The sequence below is a fragment of the Archocentrus centrarchus genome, chromosome 2, assembly GCF_007364275.1.
Source record: "Archocentrus centrarchus isolate MPI-CPG fArcCen1 chromosome 2, fArcCen1, whole genome shotgun sequence".
Classification (NCBI taxonomy): Eukaryota; Metazoa; Chordata; class Actinopteri; order Cichliformes; family Cichlidae; genus Archocentrus; species Archocentrus centrarchus.
The window spans coordinates 20845073-20865603 of NC_044347.1; the positions used below are offsets into that span (position 1 = coordinate 20845073).

General features: G+C 41.7%; 1 protein-coding gene across 7 annotated transcripts in view; it reads right to left on the reverse strand.

Moving 5' to 3' along the window:
- Positions 1-20531, reverse strand: part of mcf2la (mcf.2 cell line derived transforming sequence-like a) — a 50864-nt gene that overhangs the window by 21413 nt on the left and 8920 nt on the right. For 3 of the 7 annotated variants that reach the window (XM_030748919.1, XM_030748904.1, XM_030748954.1), the window contains exons 1-4: positions 18073-18174; positions 5693-5776; positions 3510-3624; positions 1093-1183 (exon numbers count right to left, since the gene is read on the reverse strand). In XM_030748919.1, the coding sequence (XP_030604779.1) occupies positions 1093-1183; positions 3510-3624; positions 5693-5776; positions 18073-18145 (363 nt within the window). In that variant the 5' untranslated portion in view covers positions 18146-18174. Of the gene's footprint in view, positions 1-1092; positions 1184-2204; positions 2556-3509; positions 3625-5692; positions 5777-18072; positions 18175-18243; positions 18299-20531 lie in introns of those variants that run through there. The other 4 variants (XM_030748927.1, XM_030748913.1, XM_030748937.1 and 1 more) reach the window with 4 other exon arrangements.

Below are 20531 nucleotides of genomic sequence, written 5' to 3' on the forward strand. Positions count from 1 at the left end.
GTACTGCCCTCACTGACCTCAGCTTAATGGATGTGAAAAAAAAAAGTTCTTGTATATCATTTATAATGTTATAATATAAATATCAGGCACAACATGCTGGATTAATGCTTACTAATGGCTCTTTTTGATATTTATCCATTCAGATTGTCAGAAATGAGTGACATACTCACTAAGGGCACTTCAGTTTTATGGGAGTCTCATCCTGACCACTGATTATGATTATTAAGTCTGCCCAATGTATTATTCATTATTATTAAAATAAGTTATAAAAACTCCTCTCTTTTAGTAACTGCAGTTTACTCTGCAGTTTTCCTGTTGGATTTCTGGTCTTTATCACTATCTGACCCTTTTTCTTTTACAGTATTTCATTAGATCCCTTCCCTTTGCTCCCTTTTTCCTCACTGTCGTGCTCTCTCTTCAGTTTTAACATCTTATAGATTTGTGAAAGTTGCCAAGTAAGTAAGTAGGCTAGTAGGCTAACGGAGCATACGCTAACAAGGCTGCTGGTTAAAAACAATTACAGAATGATTATGTGGACTTTCTATTTCTGCTCTATGACTATGTCTCAGTGCACACACAGACTATGAGCACACTTTGTGAACCTCCACCACCCACTCTAATATAATAAGCTATTTTTAACCCCATCCTGCCTCATTTCAACATGCAGAAAAAAAAGAAAATGTCCCAACTCCAAGTGCACGTCCCTACTATATATGAAGTTAATGAGGTAAAACAACCACTTACTGCATGGGCAATTTCACACACACTAAAAACTCCAAAACATCTATTATTCTAAGTGGCGATAAGCCGAAAATTACACTCACAGACAGCTGATACCAGCAACTACGCCCGCAGATCTGGGCTAAAACAAGCATTAGCACATGCAGAGTAATGCACACACTCCAAAACATCTATTTGTAGTCATCAGAGGGATTTCGTCAGCAAATGATGCATGCAGACAAATTGGTCCAGTAAAGTCCTTTGACAGTTCCTCCCATCTTTCTTCACTGCTCACAAGCAAATGTATAAACACACACACACATACACACACAAAAAAAACCCCAAAAAACCCAAAAACAAATAGGGTCTTACTGCGATGCGGAGCAGGGTGGCCCTGACGGCGGCCCATCGGTCCAGCCGTCTGTCGATGACCAGGATGAAACCCACTCCTGATGCTTCAACACTGCAGGAGAGAAACACACACACAGTTAATCCCCACAGAAAAACATTTTTTTTCCTGTGTGTGCAGGAAAGAAAAAGAGGGTGTGTATGTTCAAGTCTAGGCCTTGATAACAGGTCAAACTACTGCATGTGGTACCAGAATATCCCAATAAGGGGCCCTCACTGGAATTTGCCAAGCACACCAGTGGCTAGTATATTATGCAGGGGCCCCGTGAGCCCCAGGTTGGCCCCAGCAGAAGCAATAATTTGAGTAGCAATATGTTTAGGAGGTTTAGTAAACTTATGCCCAATGTAGGCCACAAGAAGGTGAAGCTAGACGATCATTTTTTATTTTGCTAAGGACCAAAAAAAAAAAAAACTGAAGAGGTTCCAGTTGTTGTTCAATGCTATTTCAGCTTTTTCAAATGTAAAATCTGCAATTAAAATGCAATTGCAGCTACTGAATTCAGTAAAACAGTCACATAGGCCTTGTGTCAATCCTTAATTTAGTTAGTATGTCATTTAATTTGAAAGACGGACCTTCAACTCTGTATTCAATGTTATCTAATATATATTAATGTATTTTTTAATGCCCACTGGCCTCATGTCCTTTACCACAAGTGGCCCTTAGCCAAAGCAACTTGAGTATCCCTGCTTTAAACCTTGCTACCAACTGCCTCTTCATCATTTGCCATCAGTGATGATGAGAGAGACCCTTGTGATTACCATAGCAACCTTGGCTCTGCATTAGTGTGTGTGTGTGTGTGTGTGTGTGTGTGTGTGTGTGTGTGTGTGTGTGTGTGTGTGTGTGTGTGTGTGTGTGTGTGTGTGTGTGTAAATCTTGCCATTCATTCCACAGGCAGTGCCATATGTAGCAACCTCATTAAGCTAGTTTGTGTGTGTGCATGTGTGTACACGGCTTTTTCCGCAAAGGTACCGCTGGACAAACTGACATGTATCCTGACACCTAAACACACAAGCAAGAAGGATGAATATTTAAGCCCAACACACAGACACACACGCCGACTGTGAGGCCAACATACAAATACTGCTGAGTCGGTCCATCTGGATGTCATTATTAGCCAATTTTCATCAACACACACAGAGATGTTAAGAAAAGGAACACGTTGCACTACCCAGTGGACGCTTTAACAGCAAATCCTCAATCCATCTCTACTGGAAAATATGTTCAGTCCACAGAAATGAAGCCGGGCGAAGAGAATCTTTGATATTCCAGGGCACAAAACCCCTTCCCCCCCAAAAACAACAAAAATCCTCAATATTCCATTGTCATCATCCAAATATAATCCAGTCTTCCTTAAGTCTTCCCTTTTCGAGTGATGTCAACGTTCAGTTTGTGTATCCACAATCATCTGTCTGCAGCTCGCGAGGTGACCGTTCACATCCTTACAGAGCATCTCCCTCCTCCTTTTGCCTCTCTCTCTCTGCTCCTCCACCACCCGCGTCCCACCCTCAGCCAATTATAGCTGAGCTCTGCCGCTCACAGCCAATCAGAGCTCGAGAGCACAGCCGATTGGCAGCAGGGTGCAAAATAGCTGGTGGGGAGAAAGGGAGGGGTGTGTGTGTGTGTGTGTGTGTGTTATATGAAAGGTGATGATACACTGAATGGCCGCCATGATACACACACACACACACACACACACACACACACACACACACACACACACACACACACACACACACACACACACAGATATACAGATGAATACATCTTCCTTTCTCCTCCCTTTAATTATGTGTGTAAGAGCATGTCTGTGCTTGATGGGAGTGCTGCGCTCAGCACTGAAGGAAAGGTGAAAGGAAGGGAGGTGAGGTGAGAGGGTGGAGGGACAGGGAGACAATAAAGGAGGAGTGATAAGAACAGAGATGAAAAACAGGTGAAGACTATGATTTTCTTCCAGTTAAAGAAAACAAAATCCACTACTGAAATATACAAAAATATACAAAAACTATATATATATATTATCTACACACACAAAACCTTTCTCCAGGGAACAACATTACTATATGATTTCATTATGAGAAATTGTTAACATTGTATCAAAAACTATATAGATCCACACCGAGATATAGTGAATAAGGCATCTTAAGAATACAGTTTTCATTTTTCCACTTTGCAGTTCAATATCTTGTCAATTACTTATTTTGCAACCTTTCATTTTCTCTAAACCTTTGTGTCTTTTGTGTCACTTTTCCTCGTGTTAGGCCTTTGGTGCTGTGCTGACATCTGTTGGCTCCACCCTGTATTACACCTCAGGATCTGCCAGTTGTCCAAACAAGTTAGATACTGCAGAAAGCACAGCGTGTGGATGGGGGCAAACACTCACCTGGGGATACTAGTGAGGTAGCTGAGGACATTTTGGATCTCCTCCTCTTCCAGCTCGCTGAAAGCCGGGAATTCTGGGAAGACAATGACAGGGCTGCCGTTCATCCCTCGACCCCCTGCGGGGAAAAAAAAAAAAAAAAAAAAAAAAAAGAGTTCAGGGATCACTGAAAATTGAAGGGACTGAAATCTCTTCAAAATAAGTGTCACAATAATTATTTCATGAAAATTTGTAGAGGTAGTAAATTAGGTAGAAGATGCAGGAGATGCCCTACTTTTACTCCTCTATACAAATATGCTTTGAAACAACCAAACGAACTGCAGCTAAACTGACTTCTTGCTTGATAAAGTGCAGCAGGATAAAAATCACAAATTATCTACTGTCCTGTCTCCATAATTGGAAAGTCATGTAAATTCATTTCGGATCTAATTCAGAATGAAAGAAAGACATTAAGATGTCTCTTAATGTGATTGTTTACAACCCCTCTGGCTGAAGAGAGAGGGCAAAAATTGCATTTATAAAAATAAATAGGACCTAACGCGCAGACGCACGCACGCACACACACACACACACACACACACACACACACACACACACACGCGCGCATCTCTTTGGTTGGCAGGTCAAGTTTCAAAGCAGAACATTGCGGTGATGAATTATTTACATGCCGTCACTGGTCAGGCAGTACCGTCATGGTAACCCAACACAGGGCCTTAAGTGTGTGTTTCTGTGCGGACGTGTTTGTTTCATGCTCCCTTGTGTGTTTTTGTGTGTGTGTGGCTGGTTATGATTGCCTGCGTGTCTCCTATCTGGGTCAACCTGTCATCAGTAACTGGCAAACTTTTCCCACAGAGGGGTCCAACACCAGCCGAGATCAGAACTCGCTTTCTTGTCATATCTTCTTTCTTTACGCGGGATGATTCTGCCCTGGAGATTCACGGCATTCATACACTACCCCGTCATTTCTGAAATGAGGTTTTTTTGGTCATGTTGGGATATTTTTTAGGCAGGTAGCATGTGATTCGTGGTTTTGTGAGCCATTGTGCTCTCTCCCAGCTCCTGACTATTTTTGTGTTTTCCATATATCTGATTTGTAACGAATGAGAATATTTTTTTTTTATTTGCAGTTATTTCCTCACCTGCCTGCTTTTTTAACCTGTTAACTGGCCGCACCAAAATCACCTGAAAAAGCTACGTGACACCCTCTGGTTATAATTGGCTCTGGAAAACCCATTTCTTAACATGATTGGCTGAATGAGGTGTTAATCAAAACTGATAGTCTGACTCTGTCTTACTGCCATTTTATCACCACCTGGATGAAGATGACAACTGCATGTATAGTTTAAAGCTTTGCAGACTCAGCGTGTGTCTCAGAAAGGTCCAAATGTGTCTGCAGCAAAAAGAAGCAAAAAGCAAAAAGAGCAGCAGAAAGCAATTAATTTGAATTTTCCAAAGTTACAACCCTTAAGGTATGGCCTGCATTACACTTCAGTTCAATCAACATTGTTGAAACCTTATTTTATTTTATTTTATTTTATGAGTTAAATATTACTACCGCATAGATAGAAGCATAAAAAATGTCAAAAGGTTTAAAGTCTTTTAAGAAGTGCTGCTTTGAAGTCTGTCACGTAAATAGGAGTGGAGCTATTTCTGGAATCTGCATGACAAATCTGTGCTACATGTACTGGAAGTGTTTCTGCTGTCGGAGACATTTGTAGTTTAATTGCACCCACAGTTTTGTCACACAGAAGAGAGAGAAAGCAGAGAGAGGACTGGGTATAACAAAGCTGCACAGACACAAGGAGTTGGGCTGATTGGAGCATGTTTATAATGCCAATTTGTTCTGTCCTGACATAAATTCCCTGTTGACACACATGAACATGTTTGTTAGCAACTCAATTGTCCAGTCTGATCTAATCCATGCTGCACATTTGGAAAGACACCAAGATCTCCCTGGGGTCACTCGTTCATCCTGGATTTCACCACTAACTCGGTCATTTCTCAGTGTTTTACCGTTTCATTTGATTGGAATAAATAAGCTGATTCAAAGTGCTGCATCGACTTGCATGTTCTTTATGCATAAAAAAACAAGGAGAGTGTTCCATCTGAAATAACTGACTGCTGCTTTATGCACCGTAAAACATCCACTGTGTGCATAACCTTCAGGAGAGAGAAATCAAACCAACCTGGCAGGATGGCAAACTGTTTCTGCAGTTCAGAGCCGATTTCTGCTGCATACCGAGGAGTATCATCCTTCTGCACGATGTCATCTACACAGAGACACACAGAACAATACATTAGAAACCAAAGTCTCAAAACTGGCATCCAGTGTAAACCCTTTCGGCCGTTATAACCAACAGCTGAACATTTTTTTTTTAAATGTCTTTGTAACCTTTTCTAGCCTCAATAAAAACTGAAACAATCTGAACTTGAATCATTAATTTTATGCTTTTTAATATAAATCTGGAGGCTTTTAAGGTGTAACAAGGGAAGTAGGGCAAAATAAGGAGGACAGAGTATATGAGGGAACAAAAAGAGGCACGTGAAGGAGAAAATCCAAAAAGTAGAAAGAGATAAATGGGTAAAAGTAAGATAGACTGGGAATGAAGTAAACACCATTTGGATTTCCTCTCCTCTGTGGTCAGGCTGGATTACAGTAATCTCATTTAGCCCTGTGAGACATGCAGAGACAGAGAGAGATAGAGAAAACGCATCCCCCCCACCTCTGATTTAGTTGCCATGTGTGACCCGTGCATGCCAAAAAACAGGGATTGGTTTGTTAATTGTGTCCAATCGTGTGTGCATCTGTGAATGAAAACTGAGAAATTTTAATGTCATCTCAGTGTGTATGACGAGGGATCACTACGAAGCATGTGTGTATACAGAGACAAAGGCTGGCACCGCGACTGGTGTGAGCAAAGTGTGGCAAGGTTTGCAAGCAGTATGGTGGGACTGGCAGCAAGATGCATTAATTACCATCTAAGCGCAACCCAAACAAACTGTTCACATTTTTAGAAAGGAACCATCCACCCAAAAAAAAAAATAAATAAATAAATTGCAACACGGGACTGATTACAGTATCTTTAGAAGAATCACTGAATCGCTGCTTTAATCTCATCTCGGATAATCTTCAGGGTGAAAGTGTGTAGATGTCCAAGTGCTGCAGGGTCATGTCAGATGAGCAGGTTTTAAAGCTCAGACTGCATGTAAAAAACGGCAAAAGGCCACCATGAGGTCAACACCTCTCCAAGTCTCCAAGTTATTTTTTTTTTGGGGGGGGGGGGCTGTCTGAAGGCCATGGTAATGGTCTTAACTATAATCTGCTTCATGTTACTCCAAATGTGCCCATAATTTACAGAATGAGCATAATTTTCTTTTAAATAAGGCTTGAAGCTCACTAGGATTTTATTATTTATTTTAATATATTTTAATTTTATTGAGGTCATCATTTAGGTCATGTTCTCATAGGCTTATATACAGTCGGCCTCAGAAACTCCCTGCTGGATATTAAAATGATTGGAGCTTTAAGGCACTTTGGCAATGTGACCCCTAACCATGTGGCATTAACCTGTCGCACGTCATTTTGGACGTGACAATCATGGTGACATGGTATGATCGCGGGAATAACGCGCCAGTCACATGGGCCTAGAGACCGGTCCACTACCATCTGGCAATCTATAGTCACAAGTTGTGAGTTGTTGCTGGCAGTCACAGAAAACATGACTGCTAAAGTCCCAGTCATACAGGCCTATAGACCAGTCACCGATGTGTATTCCCCAACGAGTTGGCAAAAACCTTGTGATTGGTTTGCTCACTAGCATGTTGCTGTGGCCGTGGTTTGAATGGAAGTGCCGGACTTGTCTACAAAAACTGTCCAGCTGCTCTCCAGGCTGTAGTGAAACTGTGAAACGTGCACCGCAAACCGTAAATACAGACCGTTTGCCTTCAAAGTAAAACTTGCCCTTTTGAAACATGTCGGCTGCACCCCAGAGGCACAAATTTACTTTGAACTGGAACCTTCGTCACACTTCCTCAAGTTTTACTACCATTTGGCTAACTGTTAGTGAGTGTTTACAGACAAACATGAAAAACTACACTCAACCGTGACGATCTGGCAGCAACCAAAGCAATCACTGGGAGGTTTTCAGTGCAGCGTCTTCTTTTTCAACTGATTTCACCCAGAAAGAGGCAGCAAAAGCCAGCAACCTGCAGGAACCACTGCCAACCAATCAGGGAAGACACATTTTTCCTCCTAGCAACCAGCAGTTGCACTACCATCCAGTGTGGTGGAGAACTCTCGAGCAATGTGCGCATAACGTCACATTGGAAACCTCCGTCTACAGAGATGATCGGGGACAGCTAACTTCTTAAACTCTAAGTGTTAATTATCCTAATCTGAATGTGCCATTTAAACACAAAGTACAGCCGAGGCTGCCAGCGATGTTCTCAGCCGGTCATAAACCGGGACACAATCGGATGGGTTTGTGACTCACTTGAACGAACCAACTAAAAACAGTCTGCAACAACAGCATGAAATCTTCTTTAGTCTGTGGGAAAATAAAACCGAACGAGAACAAAGCAATCCACTCATACCAGACTAAAGCGCTGCAGGTGACCACAGACCTGGCGTCATAAAGATAATTCTGAAGGCTACCTGTAAAAACAGTGCACATGCTGATGTTTGTCGGTCATTTCTTTAATCTGTGGTACCGTCGTTCTCCGCAGCAGCTCCATATGATGTAGAACCGCACTCCCCGGGATTAAGAGCTTAAATCTTCAGTAATGCTACATACATTGTGTCAGCAGACCGTTGGCTAGACAGTGACTCATACTACAGAGAGTAGGTCTCACATTTTATGTGAAATCAACATGTGTTACAGTATAAGAAGCTGTTTACAGGATGTTTGAGATACACATAGCCCTTGCCCCCCCCCCCCCCCCTTTTTTTTTTTTTTTTTAAAAAAGGACTTTACAATGATTAAAGAAGTAAACCACTAAGTATACTTTAGATTGCTGTGGTCAGGAAGGAACATAAGGTCCTCGGGGTGTGCAGCAGTAACTTGTACACACCTTGGTAAAGCCGGTGAATCAGAGGTAAAGCTCCAGATTTTAGAAGGTTATATTAAGATATAAAAACAAAGACCTTTGACTTGAAAAAAGAAAAGGAACAGGAGAATTAGGGAAGAGAATGAGTCAAGACAAAAAGAAGAAACAGGTGAAAAAAAGGGATCAAGGAAGGTAAAAGTAAAGGGTCTCGGAGTGGAAAAGAGAGATGGTTAAATTGGCTCTAATCCAGGTTCACTTATTAGACTCAAACAGACCACAGGGCTTCCAGCAAAATCAACCAGCCTGTAATTTAACTAAAGACAGCAACTGTATATAATTAGCTTCTACTACAGCGGAGAGGAAGAGGACGTGCTTTCAAAATCTGAGTTCATAGTGCCTTTGAGCAAAGCAACAAATAAATGAAGAGCACAAGTTCTTTTCTGGAAGGGTAAAGCATAAAGGAGGTAAAGGGAGGGATCTAAAAGGAAAGGTTTTATCTGTATATGATATAGAGTATATAAGGCAGACTGTGTGTGAGCAAGTGTGTTGTCATATGTCAAGATGTGTGTTTGAGAGTGTTGTGGGATCACTGGGCCAGCTGTCAGTTCAATGTGTCAGGCAGTAAGCTCTGGCTAAGACCCAGAGTCTGGATAACAGCCAGACATGTGCAGCGCTCTCTGAGTCTCTCAATATACGTTTGTGCGCAAGTGTTCGCATCCTTGACCTTACAGCAAGCCAGCCTCTGCACAAACGATTAGCGTTAACCTAAAGACATTTCAAAATAAAACCAGCTCTCATGCTAAACACGAAGCGATATTAAACCCACAACACAATGAAATATTTGACTGATTTGTAATAACTCAATCTCACAGTGTGTCCAGTTAATGGACGGATTTGCGGTTTCAAACAGATGGAGCTTTTTAAAGCTCCTTTACTTGGTCATTTCCTACATTAGGCATGCCTTAGGAGGAGTACATGCAGCTGTTAGTGTTAAATACAAGTCAGTGAAGACGCTGTGAAAGCATCAGTAAGAGACAGTCATCATCCAGCTACTTAGGTGGCTTTTAAAATGCTTGAAATAGTTTGCTGCTGCATGAAAAACAGGCTGTTTGTTGCATCCTAAAAGAAATGCATGATGAATATGCAGAAATGTAAACGCTACATGTATATATGCAGAAATCAGATAGTTCTGCTTGGACGTGTTTACAAAAAAAAAAAAGCAAAAACAAATGAATGTCTTTTTTTTTATATATATATATTATGCAAGAAAATTTGTAGAGTATAATTTCACTGAGCTGAAACAACCTGCACAATGTTCATGGTCTGCACACTATACGGGTGAATGGTGCAGATATATCAGACATTCAGGCGTCGGGCAGCTTTTCACTGCTGCCGAAACTCTCAAACGCCCTGCTTTGTCCTCAGTGGAATGAATGAAATTAAACTATAGCGGCTAGGCTGCGAGCGAACCCTTTTACCCACCAAACAACACAGACACACACACACTGGAAGTGGGACAAGGCAGCCAAACACAAATAGTGATTATGGGGGGCCTAGAAAGAATGTCCCCCCCCACCCCTGCCTCCTTGTACCCTTCCCCCAGGGCTCTGACACCCCTTCCCCAATTCATTCATCCTTTTCTCAGGGGCTTATCTGAGGGACAAAATCATAAGTAACCCAACAATCTTGTGCATTAAGACAAAATATTACACATTTTGTCCCTTTTATTAAGCATACTGTATTTCTAAAAGACTCCACTCTTATTCAGCAGTTAAAATAAGTTAATCTTAATTATGACTGACAAGGTGAAGACATGAGTGCTACATGCACGCATCATTTTAGGATTAATATACAGCTGGAGAAGATTTCCACGCCACGTTGCGGGCAACTAAATGGGATAATTTCACACTCTTGAGTATCTCCAGCTGAATTCTTGTTTGTATGTATGAGGGAGATTTAGAGGAGTGAAAGGATAGTGAGGAGGCCGTTGGAAAAGAAAAAAAAAAAAAAAAGGAGTAGAGATGGTCTCGTCTCAATAAGTTGAAAAGGAGGACAGGGTTTCTTTACACATGCCTACATATTTAATGTGCTGGCCTGGTGGTAGTGGATACTGTGGATGCGATCTCTCTGTGGCAGAGGGTCAGGAGCAGCAGCACACTTCACAACCATAAAACACACACAATTCAAGATTATGGGCTGTCTAGCATTTCCTCTCTCTGTCTTTCTAAGACTGACCAGCGTCGCTGTCACGCTACAGATGATGTGGAGTCACATGATCCGACCAGGTTCAACACGCAATGCTGGGAGAAGACTGATGTGAGCATTACTCAAACGCTTCCTGTGCGATGAGGGATTAATGCTGACATTCCTGTACACAGGGTAGTTTAGGTAATCTGGCAAGACTGCAGGCTTGTTTACAAAATTTCTGATTTATAGAGATGTCTCTTATTTTCCAGCTCTATCAGATTATGGTTCATTTCTATAACACACTGCAGCTCTAATTCCATTATATCGACCATTTCTGCTTAAAAAGCAGCTCGTGCAGCATCTCTATTGCCACATGCTTCAAAATATCAGGGGGGAAAAAAACCCCCTAAATTTTAAGGCCAGCACTAGTTGAACACTTGATTGACACACTTTGCTTACATTGTTACTCGGAGGAGGGTTACAAGGGGTCCCTCTCTGCACAGCATTTGTATCCCTTGTTCTCCTGTCCCACATTCTGAGACAACGTCCCACATTTTGATTGGCTCTAGTCTTTGAACACTTTTCTAAAAACTGGCTTTTACTGAATAAAATGTGAATAAAGCAGCAAAGACTGTTGCCATGGATCTCCTTCAGGTTAAAATGTCGCCGCTTTTTAAAGGTGAACTGTTGCAAGCCGCAACAAAGTCAAAAGCTAAGCAGAGTTGTGTGGAAAACACAGGAGACTGTCAGCATAAGAAATCTTCAGGAGATGGGTTATGTTTAAGATTAGGATTAAATCTTTCCTTTTTGATAAAGTTTATAGTTAGGGCTGGATCAGGTGACCCTGAACCCTAGGCCAAGGCTGCTGGGGAGGTTCCCATGATGCACTGAGTGCTTCTTTTTTTTACTCTTTGCATTCACACACCACTCTGCATTTAATCATTAGTTATTATTAATCTCTGGTTCTCTTCCACAGCATGTCATTTCTCCTGTCTTCCTCCCCACACCCCAAACTGAGTCCGCAGGAGGTTTCTTCCTGTTAAAAGGGAGTTTTTCCTTCCCACTGTTCCCAAGTGCTTCCTCGTAGGGGGTAATCTGATTGTTGGGTTTTCTCTGCATTATTGTAGGCTCTACAATATAATATGCCTTGAGGTGAACTGATTTGTACAGAATTCCTATTTAGTGAAATAGTAAAGCTATGAGAAAACATTGTTTTAGTTTTGACTCTCTACATGAGTACAACCTGCGGATACATGATGTGTTAGGAAGCTGATAATGTCACATTAAAACAGAAATGAATTTGTCGCTTACATGAAAAATGATTCTCAGCATTAATAACGTGTCCCACATAAACACACTCTTTATCCCACATTTAGTTTGGTGGGTCACCCTAAGGAGAGGAGAGGCAACAGCTCAATTAGGTCCCATAAAGCCAGATTATTAACGTGTTCTATTACTGTCACCCAGACGGACGCACACATCCTGCCCCTTTGTTCTGTAGTCATGCTCATACAGGTTTTCATTGCTAAACACACATTGCCAGTTCAAAGACGGCAGCCAGCTGTTCTCCGCTTGTTGATGGCCGCCAGTGCCGGTGGCTGGTCATAGTTCAAAGCCACAGGAAGCCGGAGAGCTGACTGATGTGCAGTCAGACACACGTGAGTACAAATGCACAGAGAGGACCCTCGCTGAGAACTGCGCAAACAAAAACAAGCAGGACGTGGTAGGACAGAGAGGTGCATGACATACGGAGATGACCTTAGATAGACATAACAAGACTTGTGCACAGCAGAGATGAGCAAATGGAGAAGCTGCACTGTGGTCCACTGATGTCACTATAGGCCATAGGTCCTGTTTAAAAACTGTTACACTTTTTCCACCTAATATTGCATGTATTTTAGGTAATAGGTTTATGCTTGCAACAAGAGAAAGAACTTAGCCATGATTGAATTAGATTCTTAAGAAGATAAAATTAATCATTTAGATTGTAAAGGATCAAATTGATGGAAAACCTGAAGCAAGGAGGATGAATTTCACTGAGTCCAGCAGTGCTCAGGCGTCACTGAGACCTTCAGCTCTTCATCTCCTCCTATGGTATGCACCAAATGGAAAAGGACCGACTTGGAATGTAGACTTGAAGGCTCTAGGTGGGAGAATCTGGTGAGGGCGTGTCACGGAGGGATAAAAGCTGTTGCACTGCTGTTAAATGCCAGCAGAGATATGACCAGTTGTGTGCACACGTGTGCATTTTACATGCCGAAAAGCAAGGCAGCCATTCTGCAGCTGTGTGTGCGCACGTGCATGCGCAAACTTGTGTGAGGGAATCCGAGCTTTATTATCTGGCATTATAGTCGGGGTTTACCAAACCTCCATCTGTCACTCCTGTGGTGCTTCTACCACACACACACACACACACAGACACACACGGGACAAGGGCTGGCATGCAAACACACCGTGCCCAACAACTGGGTCACAGGGCCAACAGTGGTCTGGAATGCATGTGAAAGTGGTGCCCATCCCCACAACCAAAGCTTCAATTACTGTGGCTCAAGAAAGATCAGCAGCACAAAAAAAAAAAAAAAAAAAAAAAACCCAAATTATTATTGATGTTCACATGAATTCAGGACTGACTGCTTCTTTGTTCTTGTTTCTATTTGATTTCTGAAGCTGCAGCCGTCAGTGTGCAGTCAGGGAGCACCTAGGTGTCACTGAAGAGAGTCCAGATGAATTATTACTGTTAAATTATCCCAGTTCAATGTTGAACAACATGCCTATCCGATGTTTTCTATGACCTCTACTGCCTGCCAAGTAGTGCCTATAGAAATAAATGGTCTGATAGATTATGTTTCAGGCTTCCAACTGTATCACAATGCTGTAAAGGATTATCACTGATGGATTTGTACACAATTTATTATTATTTATATCTGCTTCATTTGCTTACAGCCACTTTTATTCACCATATGTATATTTTACAAGTTTTTTCTCCGTAAAGTCCCGTTAAGATTAAAGTTTTTTCTGATGTGCATTACTTCGGAAAGGGCAAGAAGACGAAAGCGATGTCCTCTGCCTGCAGTCCGCTGCAGTTAGAAATACAGAACAATGGCTTCAGGCTTTACTCTGTCACTGGCAGTGAGCCCCAGTCTACTGAATAGATGGTGGCATCATCATTTCAGCAAGACAACACACTACTGTCCCTCTGTCTACAGTCTGCGCTGCCGTCACAACACGCAAAGACACACAAATCCCTCTCAGCCATCGTTCCCATTCTGCACTGAAGCAAAGTGCATTCAAACCACTAGTAAATTTCTGCAAATGAACACACACATACACACACATCCTTTCAAACAACATTAAGCTTTTTTTTTTTTTAATTGATTTGTATTGCTCAATACCGCTTTTTATTGTCGACTGACGTCGAGACAAGTTCATGCAGGATCTGTGTTTATTCAGTAAATGTGCTTCTGCTATTTAGTGCATGTGTGAAATATAGGAAGCTTCCAGCACTGTGCAAAGCTTCAGCTTTTGCATGGTGTTTGCTGTGTAGCACAGACCACTGAAGAAATGGGTATCAGTATTTATAAGTCAAACGATTATTTTAAATTAGTCTGTTACTTAGCACTAATTAGGATGTCTGCAAGTCTGTGTATTGCACTCATACGGCCCATTGATGCACCTTCCTAATCAAGTATGTAAGTATTGTAGTTCCAGATGTTAACACCACCTTCTCATCCAAATATGGTCACGTCTGGTTCCAAAAACAAAGAAAAACATGGTAGCTGCTTAAATGCTGAGGCTTCAAAATGCAGAGCCCAGAAACCAATGGGTTTATGCACCACCTTTGAGGGAGGAGAACTAAGCACATAATTGAGTGTAACAAAAGGAATTCACCTATTAGTTATGTGTAGCTTCAAAGACTATTTCCACTCACCCATGGTTAAAACGACCAGACTGTGTCTTTCCTTTATTTTTGCAGCAAGCGCAGACAGTGGCAAACGAGCGCACCGGCTTTGAAATACAAACACTATCGTGAACCACAGCCGACATTCCATAAGGTAATTGTGAATAATTGAGCTATCATAGTGGCTTAGTGATGTGACCTTTCTAAATAACCCACCCCCACCCACTCACTCCCACTCCAGGTCACAAACATTACCTGAACTTCTACCTGCTCTGGGGATGCTGGGAAACGCATGCTGCAGACTTGAGCTCCCTCGTGGGAATTTCTGAATCAAGAAACTCCCAAACGCACTGTTTGGTAAATCTGTGGTGCACCTCACCAAACTACAAAGCATGCACTTGCAATTTTGTGGGTTTAAATCCAGGTCCTCCCTTCCTCTCTCTTTACCATTAGAGCAAGAAAAAGAAAAAGCATACAGTAATAGCTCGAGCTGAGTGCAAAACCAGCAGATATAGCAGCAGCCTTTTTTTAGCTGCCTCTGGCCATAGCTACCAGTCATTACACTACACAGAACAAAGAACATGAGAACAGAAAGACAGTGGGGAGGAAAAATAGGGAAATTACATACTAGGAGAGAAAAAGAGGGAGGCAGCCAATAAGGAAAGAATCCAACAGCCTTGTGTTTTTACTTGCCCGAAAAGAAGCCTCCAGCTGCAGAGAACAGCTAACACTACTTTTTACACAATGACATCATGCCCTGCAAGTAAGACTAATTTCATAGAATAGCCTTTAAGGTCACAACTTTGTGCTGGATTCACTTTAAGATGGATTAATTACACTGACTGTGGCTTTTCTCCAATCTCATTGTACATCCTGTATAATGACACTAAAGGCATTCTATTTAATATCTTTAAGTCATTACAGAGTCCAAATATTTTTTCTCTAGTATAGTTTCTCCAAGTATTCAAGGTTGCATGACTCTGAGGAGTGCTTTAGTATAATTTACATGTGATCACAGGTGTCTAATGCTCCAAAAAAGCCCTTTAATTAATAGTCATAGAGAAAAGCCAACTTTGCAGCGTAATCCAGTACCTTGATATTGGTGAGCAGAGAAATCGGATCTTAAGCCGAGTGGGTCATGATTAAAAGGTCAGCGATACTTAAGAGAAAGTTGTACTGCTTTTCAAAGAATACTAGAGCAGGTTGAAAAGCAAGTCATGATTAACTGCACTCTGTCCCAAGGTTGGAAAAACAGCTTTTCACAGCTTATTTCAACTCAGTTACAATGTGTTTTTTGCACAGTGTGTTTTTGTGTTTTGATGGCCATTTGCCAGGCAGCAGAGGATCTACCAGAAACAATATGGGAAGTCGGCGATCTGGGCTGAGCCTGTGTGTCGACGTTGTGTTTCTTCTTCCTTTTTTGTTACTTCATTAAAATACAGCATCAACTTCTCCCTCCTAGCACTTGTAATGTGCAAAGCTGCAGTTTTTGACATAAATAGGACTGTATATAAAAGATGGCTGTAGCCACAATGACATCAAGAGTTTGTTTATGGACTCTCATTTCATGGTTGAAAGCTGAAGTCTGGCATTTGGGCCACCATGATGAAGGTTTTTTTGGAGTCAGAAGTGATCATATTTGAATGATATGTAAATGAGTGCTAAGCTATAAGCTAATGCTAGCAAGATTAGATAGGGAGACTTAGATTTGTTATATTTTATTCTTTGCCCAAACAAGATCATTACAGATTAATTTAGTATTGAGTTTATTGAACATGTTCTCCTGCTTTTGCTATCTTGTCTCATTGTGTGTGTGCACACGTGCATGTGTGTGTGTGTGTGTGTGTGTGTGAGTGAGACAGCGACTTTAGGATCAAACAAATTGACTTTAAAAAGCAGCAGCTGCTGATAAATCCAATGCAAACAAAGGATTTTAACTTAATGTTAATGCTTCCTGTTCTTCTGAGATCATAAAGCTCTGATATACACACACACACATCAGCGTCTCACACTGCCTTCATAGTTGTGACTTGTCCATTTCTAATCTTGACTTGGCAAAAAGTAACAGAAAGAAAGGGAGACACCTCGGTAAGGCGCCTGTATGTGGCTCAGAAGATAAATTCAGCCCATCTGCCAACAGATCAAACATGCTCACTCTCTGCGCAGCAACACAAAACAAACACTACTTTGTACACACACCTGAGGGCTGTGAAAGGCATGGCAAAATCTGTATGGATTCATATCAACACTGCGGCTCATAGGTTTGTCATTATTGCACACCAGAGCAAACAAAAAATGGCCAAATAAATGAGACGAAGTCAACCAGTGTGCGTGCAAACACGCACAGAGGGTGGAAATAAGGAGGAGGAGATGTTGACATTCAAAGTCTCAAAAGCGTTTTGTCCCAACGCTGCTTCCAACTGACAAGAGGAAACTCACTGTGTTAGTTAATGGGACGAATGTGATTAACATGCTGTCAGCGTGCTCCACTGTGCACTGTACTGTGGGTGAACCGACCTTGTATTAACACACACAAACACACGCACCCCTCACTTCAACACACACAGACAGGACCTCAGGACAAAATGCACTGTCCACTTCAGATTTGATTATGCAACCCTCTGATGGATGGCAGTGCCTTCAGCAGGAAGAGCATCTTTGTGCAGTGAGACAAAAATCAATGTCAGGTCATGTTCACTCATTTAGTTCATTCATAAATTGGGTTACCCTCATCAGCAGAGCTCCTTGTAACAGGAGAGGTCTCTTAAACAGCCATAACCTCGACAAGTTTTTTGTGTTACGTGGGTTTGTCTCGCTAATCTCTCACAAGACCCTAGATTGCAGTTCATTTCCCTCAAAGTTTAGTCATGTGAATTGTTGCTGATCTCTGCATTAGTTTTATTAATATGAACTGTTTTGTTGTTTACCGTGGTTCTAATATACTAACTGAGATGTTGACATCAGCTGTGTGTAATGGCCATGCTCTACTACACATTTAGGTCTGCACCAGGTTACTCCAGACATATTTTCGGCCATCTCTCACTCGTTTCAGTCCCGTTACAATCTTCACTTCAGGATGATCAAGTCTGATTGGCTAACTTAGTTATCAGTATACTTAGTCTATATTAAGAAATTCAAGTAATCAGTAATGCAGCTTCTAAAGGATATTAAGTGGACAGATGGCTCCGTTTTAGCACCAGCTCCACCTCTGACAACAAAGTGCGCAGGTAACAATTGTGCTGAAATAATAGTGCATAAAATAAATGCACGCACACACACACACACACACACACACACACACACACACCCCCCAATACAGATGAGAACACATGCACAGTTCTCACAGTCTTATCTGTCTCCAAAACAAGACAGACAATCCCTCTCTCGCTCTCTTACACACACACACACACACACACTTATACAGAAACACTCTACCTGTCAACATCTTCAGCTGCAGCCATAGCCTGGTGATTTCGTGGCAGAGTTGAGACACTCTGTTTAATGCCATTGTTTTTTTAGCCAATGCATGTGTCCCCCCCCCACTCTCCCCACCTCTCTCTCACACCCACACCCACACACACACACGCAGAGTTAAAACACACTCACGCACAGCCGCACATTCTGTCAGAGAACATCCCGGTGGAAGTTACGGGAGTCCATTCTGCTCCAGCCGCTTACTGAGCTGTCACTGCACAGCACAGCCCCCACACACACACTCTCACACACAGACACACATACACACACACCCTCCCGGCCTGTGCCAGCTAGCGGGGTGGAGTTTCAGCCTGCCCGCCCCCTCCGTTTCACATTTCACACAGAGAGGAAGAGGAGAGCACATGGAAGTCTATTATTATTGTTATTAAATTATTATCATCATTCCCATTAACAGTAATATTTGTTTTAAATATCAGGCAGTATGAAATGTGATCTAAATTCACTGAACGCATGGGCTCTTTTAGCCAATGCTAATCAGCTTTTAGAACTCTGTCCCTGTTTTTTCTACTGGACGTCTGTCTGATTCAGCCTCTTCATGCACTTCTAACCAAACAGATATAAATGTTATTTGAGATTTTGGCACATGATACCTTTAAAGCAACAGCAGTACGTACACAGTACGAGTATGTACGCAAATGTAAGCAAATAAAACAGGTTTCCAAGCAGAAGCTTCCTTGCCTCTGTTTTCTTCTGCTTCTTTCACACCCTCATAGACACAAAAGACATAAACACAACATGCAACTAAGGTCTGCTTCTGTCTCTCACTCACTCACACACACACACACACACACACACACACACACGTACGTTTAGCATTTGCAAGTTTTGTTACAGAGGCTAAAGTCCACACTAGGGCTGTGCCCTTTGAGATAATACCAGTAAAAGATTTTGCCATATAAAAGTCATATCGTAATGTCAGTGGTATGGAGATGCCATATATTTACTTCCCTATGCATGCACAACTATGACATGAGTTCCCAATCACAATTTAGTACCTAAAAAGGGAGCTACTTCAACAACCTCTAATAGAAGCACAATGCTTTGCAAAATATGCAAGAAAACTGCTGCTGCTAAAGGTGGAACTGATGAACCTGTTTCACTACTTGAGGTTATGAAGTCATGTTTGACATGTTTAATATTAAAATATTTCAGCAGGTAGAAATTATAGAGAGAATGGGTTTAGTTCCAAATAGACAGAAATAAATGATGGTTGTGTAAGGTCAACAATAAGATCAAATTAAACATGAATCTCAGTCTAGTCTGAGATCAGATTATTGATAAATGAAGGGACGGAGCAGACTGAGCCTGCAGGATTTAAAACATGCGCGTGTAATAATGGAGAAAGCATGAAGGAAGCTGTTTCAAAATGGAAATCTGTGGGTGTACGTGTGCATTTACATTGTGGCAGATTTAGAAGATAGAGCACGTTGGCTGTTGCACAGGAAAAGGCAGAGGATTTTTAATAGCTCACTTCCTGTTTCTGCCGTTTTATCCCCCAGTAATGTCAAGTACAGCAAGCAGCTTCACCCACTCATCACCAATTTACTTGACATCTCTCAGTATGGTGTGCAGTATGTCCTTAAAAAATTATAAGGAAAGACAAGACACAGGACCTGAGAGATCACTGAAGAGTTCACTGAAGCCTCATCAGAAATGGTCTCAGTGGAAGGGTGGCTGCCAGGAAGTCATTCTTAAGGAAGGGAAACGGGGAGAAAAGGCTGAGGTATGACAAAGAAAAAAAAAATGACTGGACTGAAAATCAGTGGCCCACAGGTCTGATTGAGCGATTAATCCAAATTTGACATTTTGTTTCTGATCTTTGTCGATATGTACAGAGAAGGTCAGGAGAGAGGTACAACAGTGAGTGTCTACAGCCATCTGTAAAACACGGTGGAGGCTGTGTCATTGTTTGGGGCTCCATTTCAGCATGACAATGATCCCAAACACACTGCCAATGTAGTACAAGCATACCTGGATAGAAAAACACATAGGGAAACACTATCCAGAGCCTGGACCTCAACAATTTTGAAGCAGTGTGGGATCATGTTGACAGAGAACAGAACAAAAGGCAGAAACATCCAAAGAAGAGTTTTGAATGTCCTTCATAAAGCCTGGAGAACTGTTCCTGAAGACTGCTTAAAGAAATGACAAGAAAGCTGCCTCAGAGAGTTCAGACTGTGCTAAAGCCTCGTATTGTATTGTATGCATCACATTTGCTCTGTGCTGAAAGGTGTGTTTTGATGTGCAGCTCTATGTTATAGTAATTCATATGTCTAACAAGCTCAACTCATTTTAAATGTCAATCTTTGTATGTTTGAGCTAGGTAATGCCATTTGTTAACTTGCGAAAACTGCTGATAACCTCAGTTGCCTGACTAAACACTCCTGACCTCTGAAAAC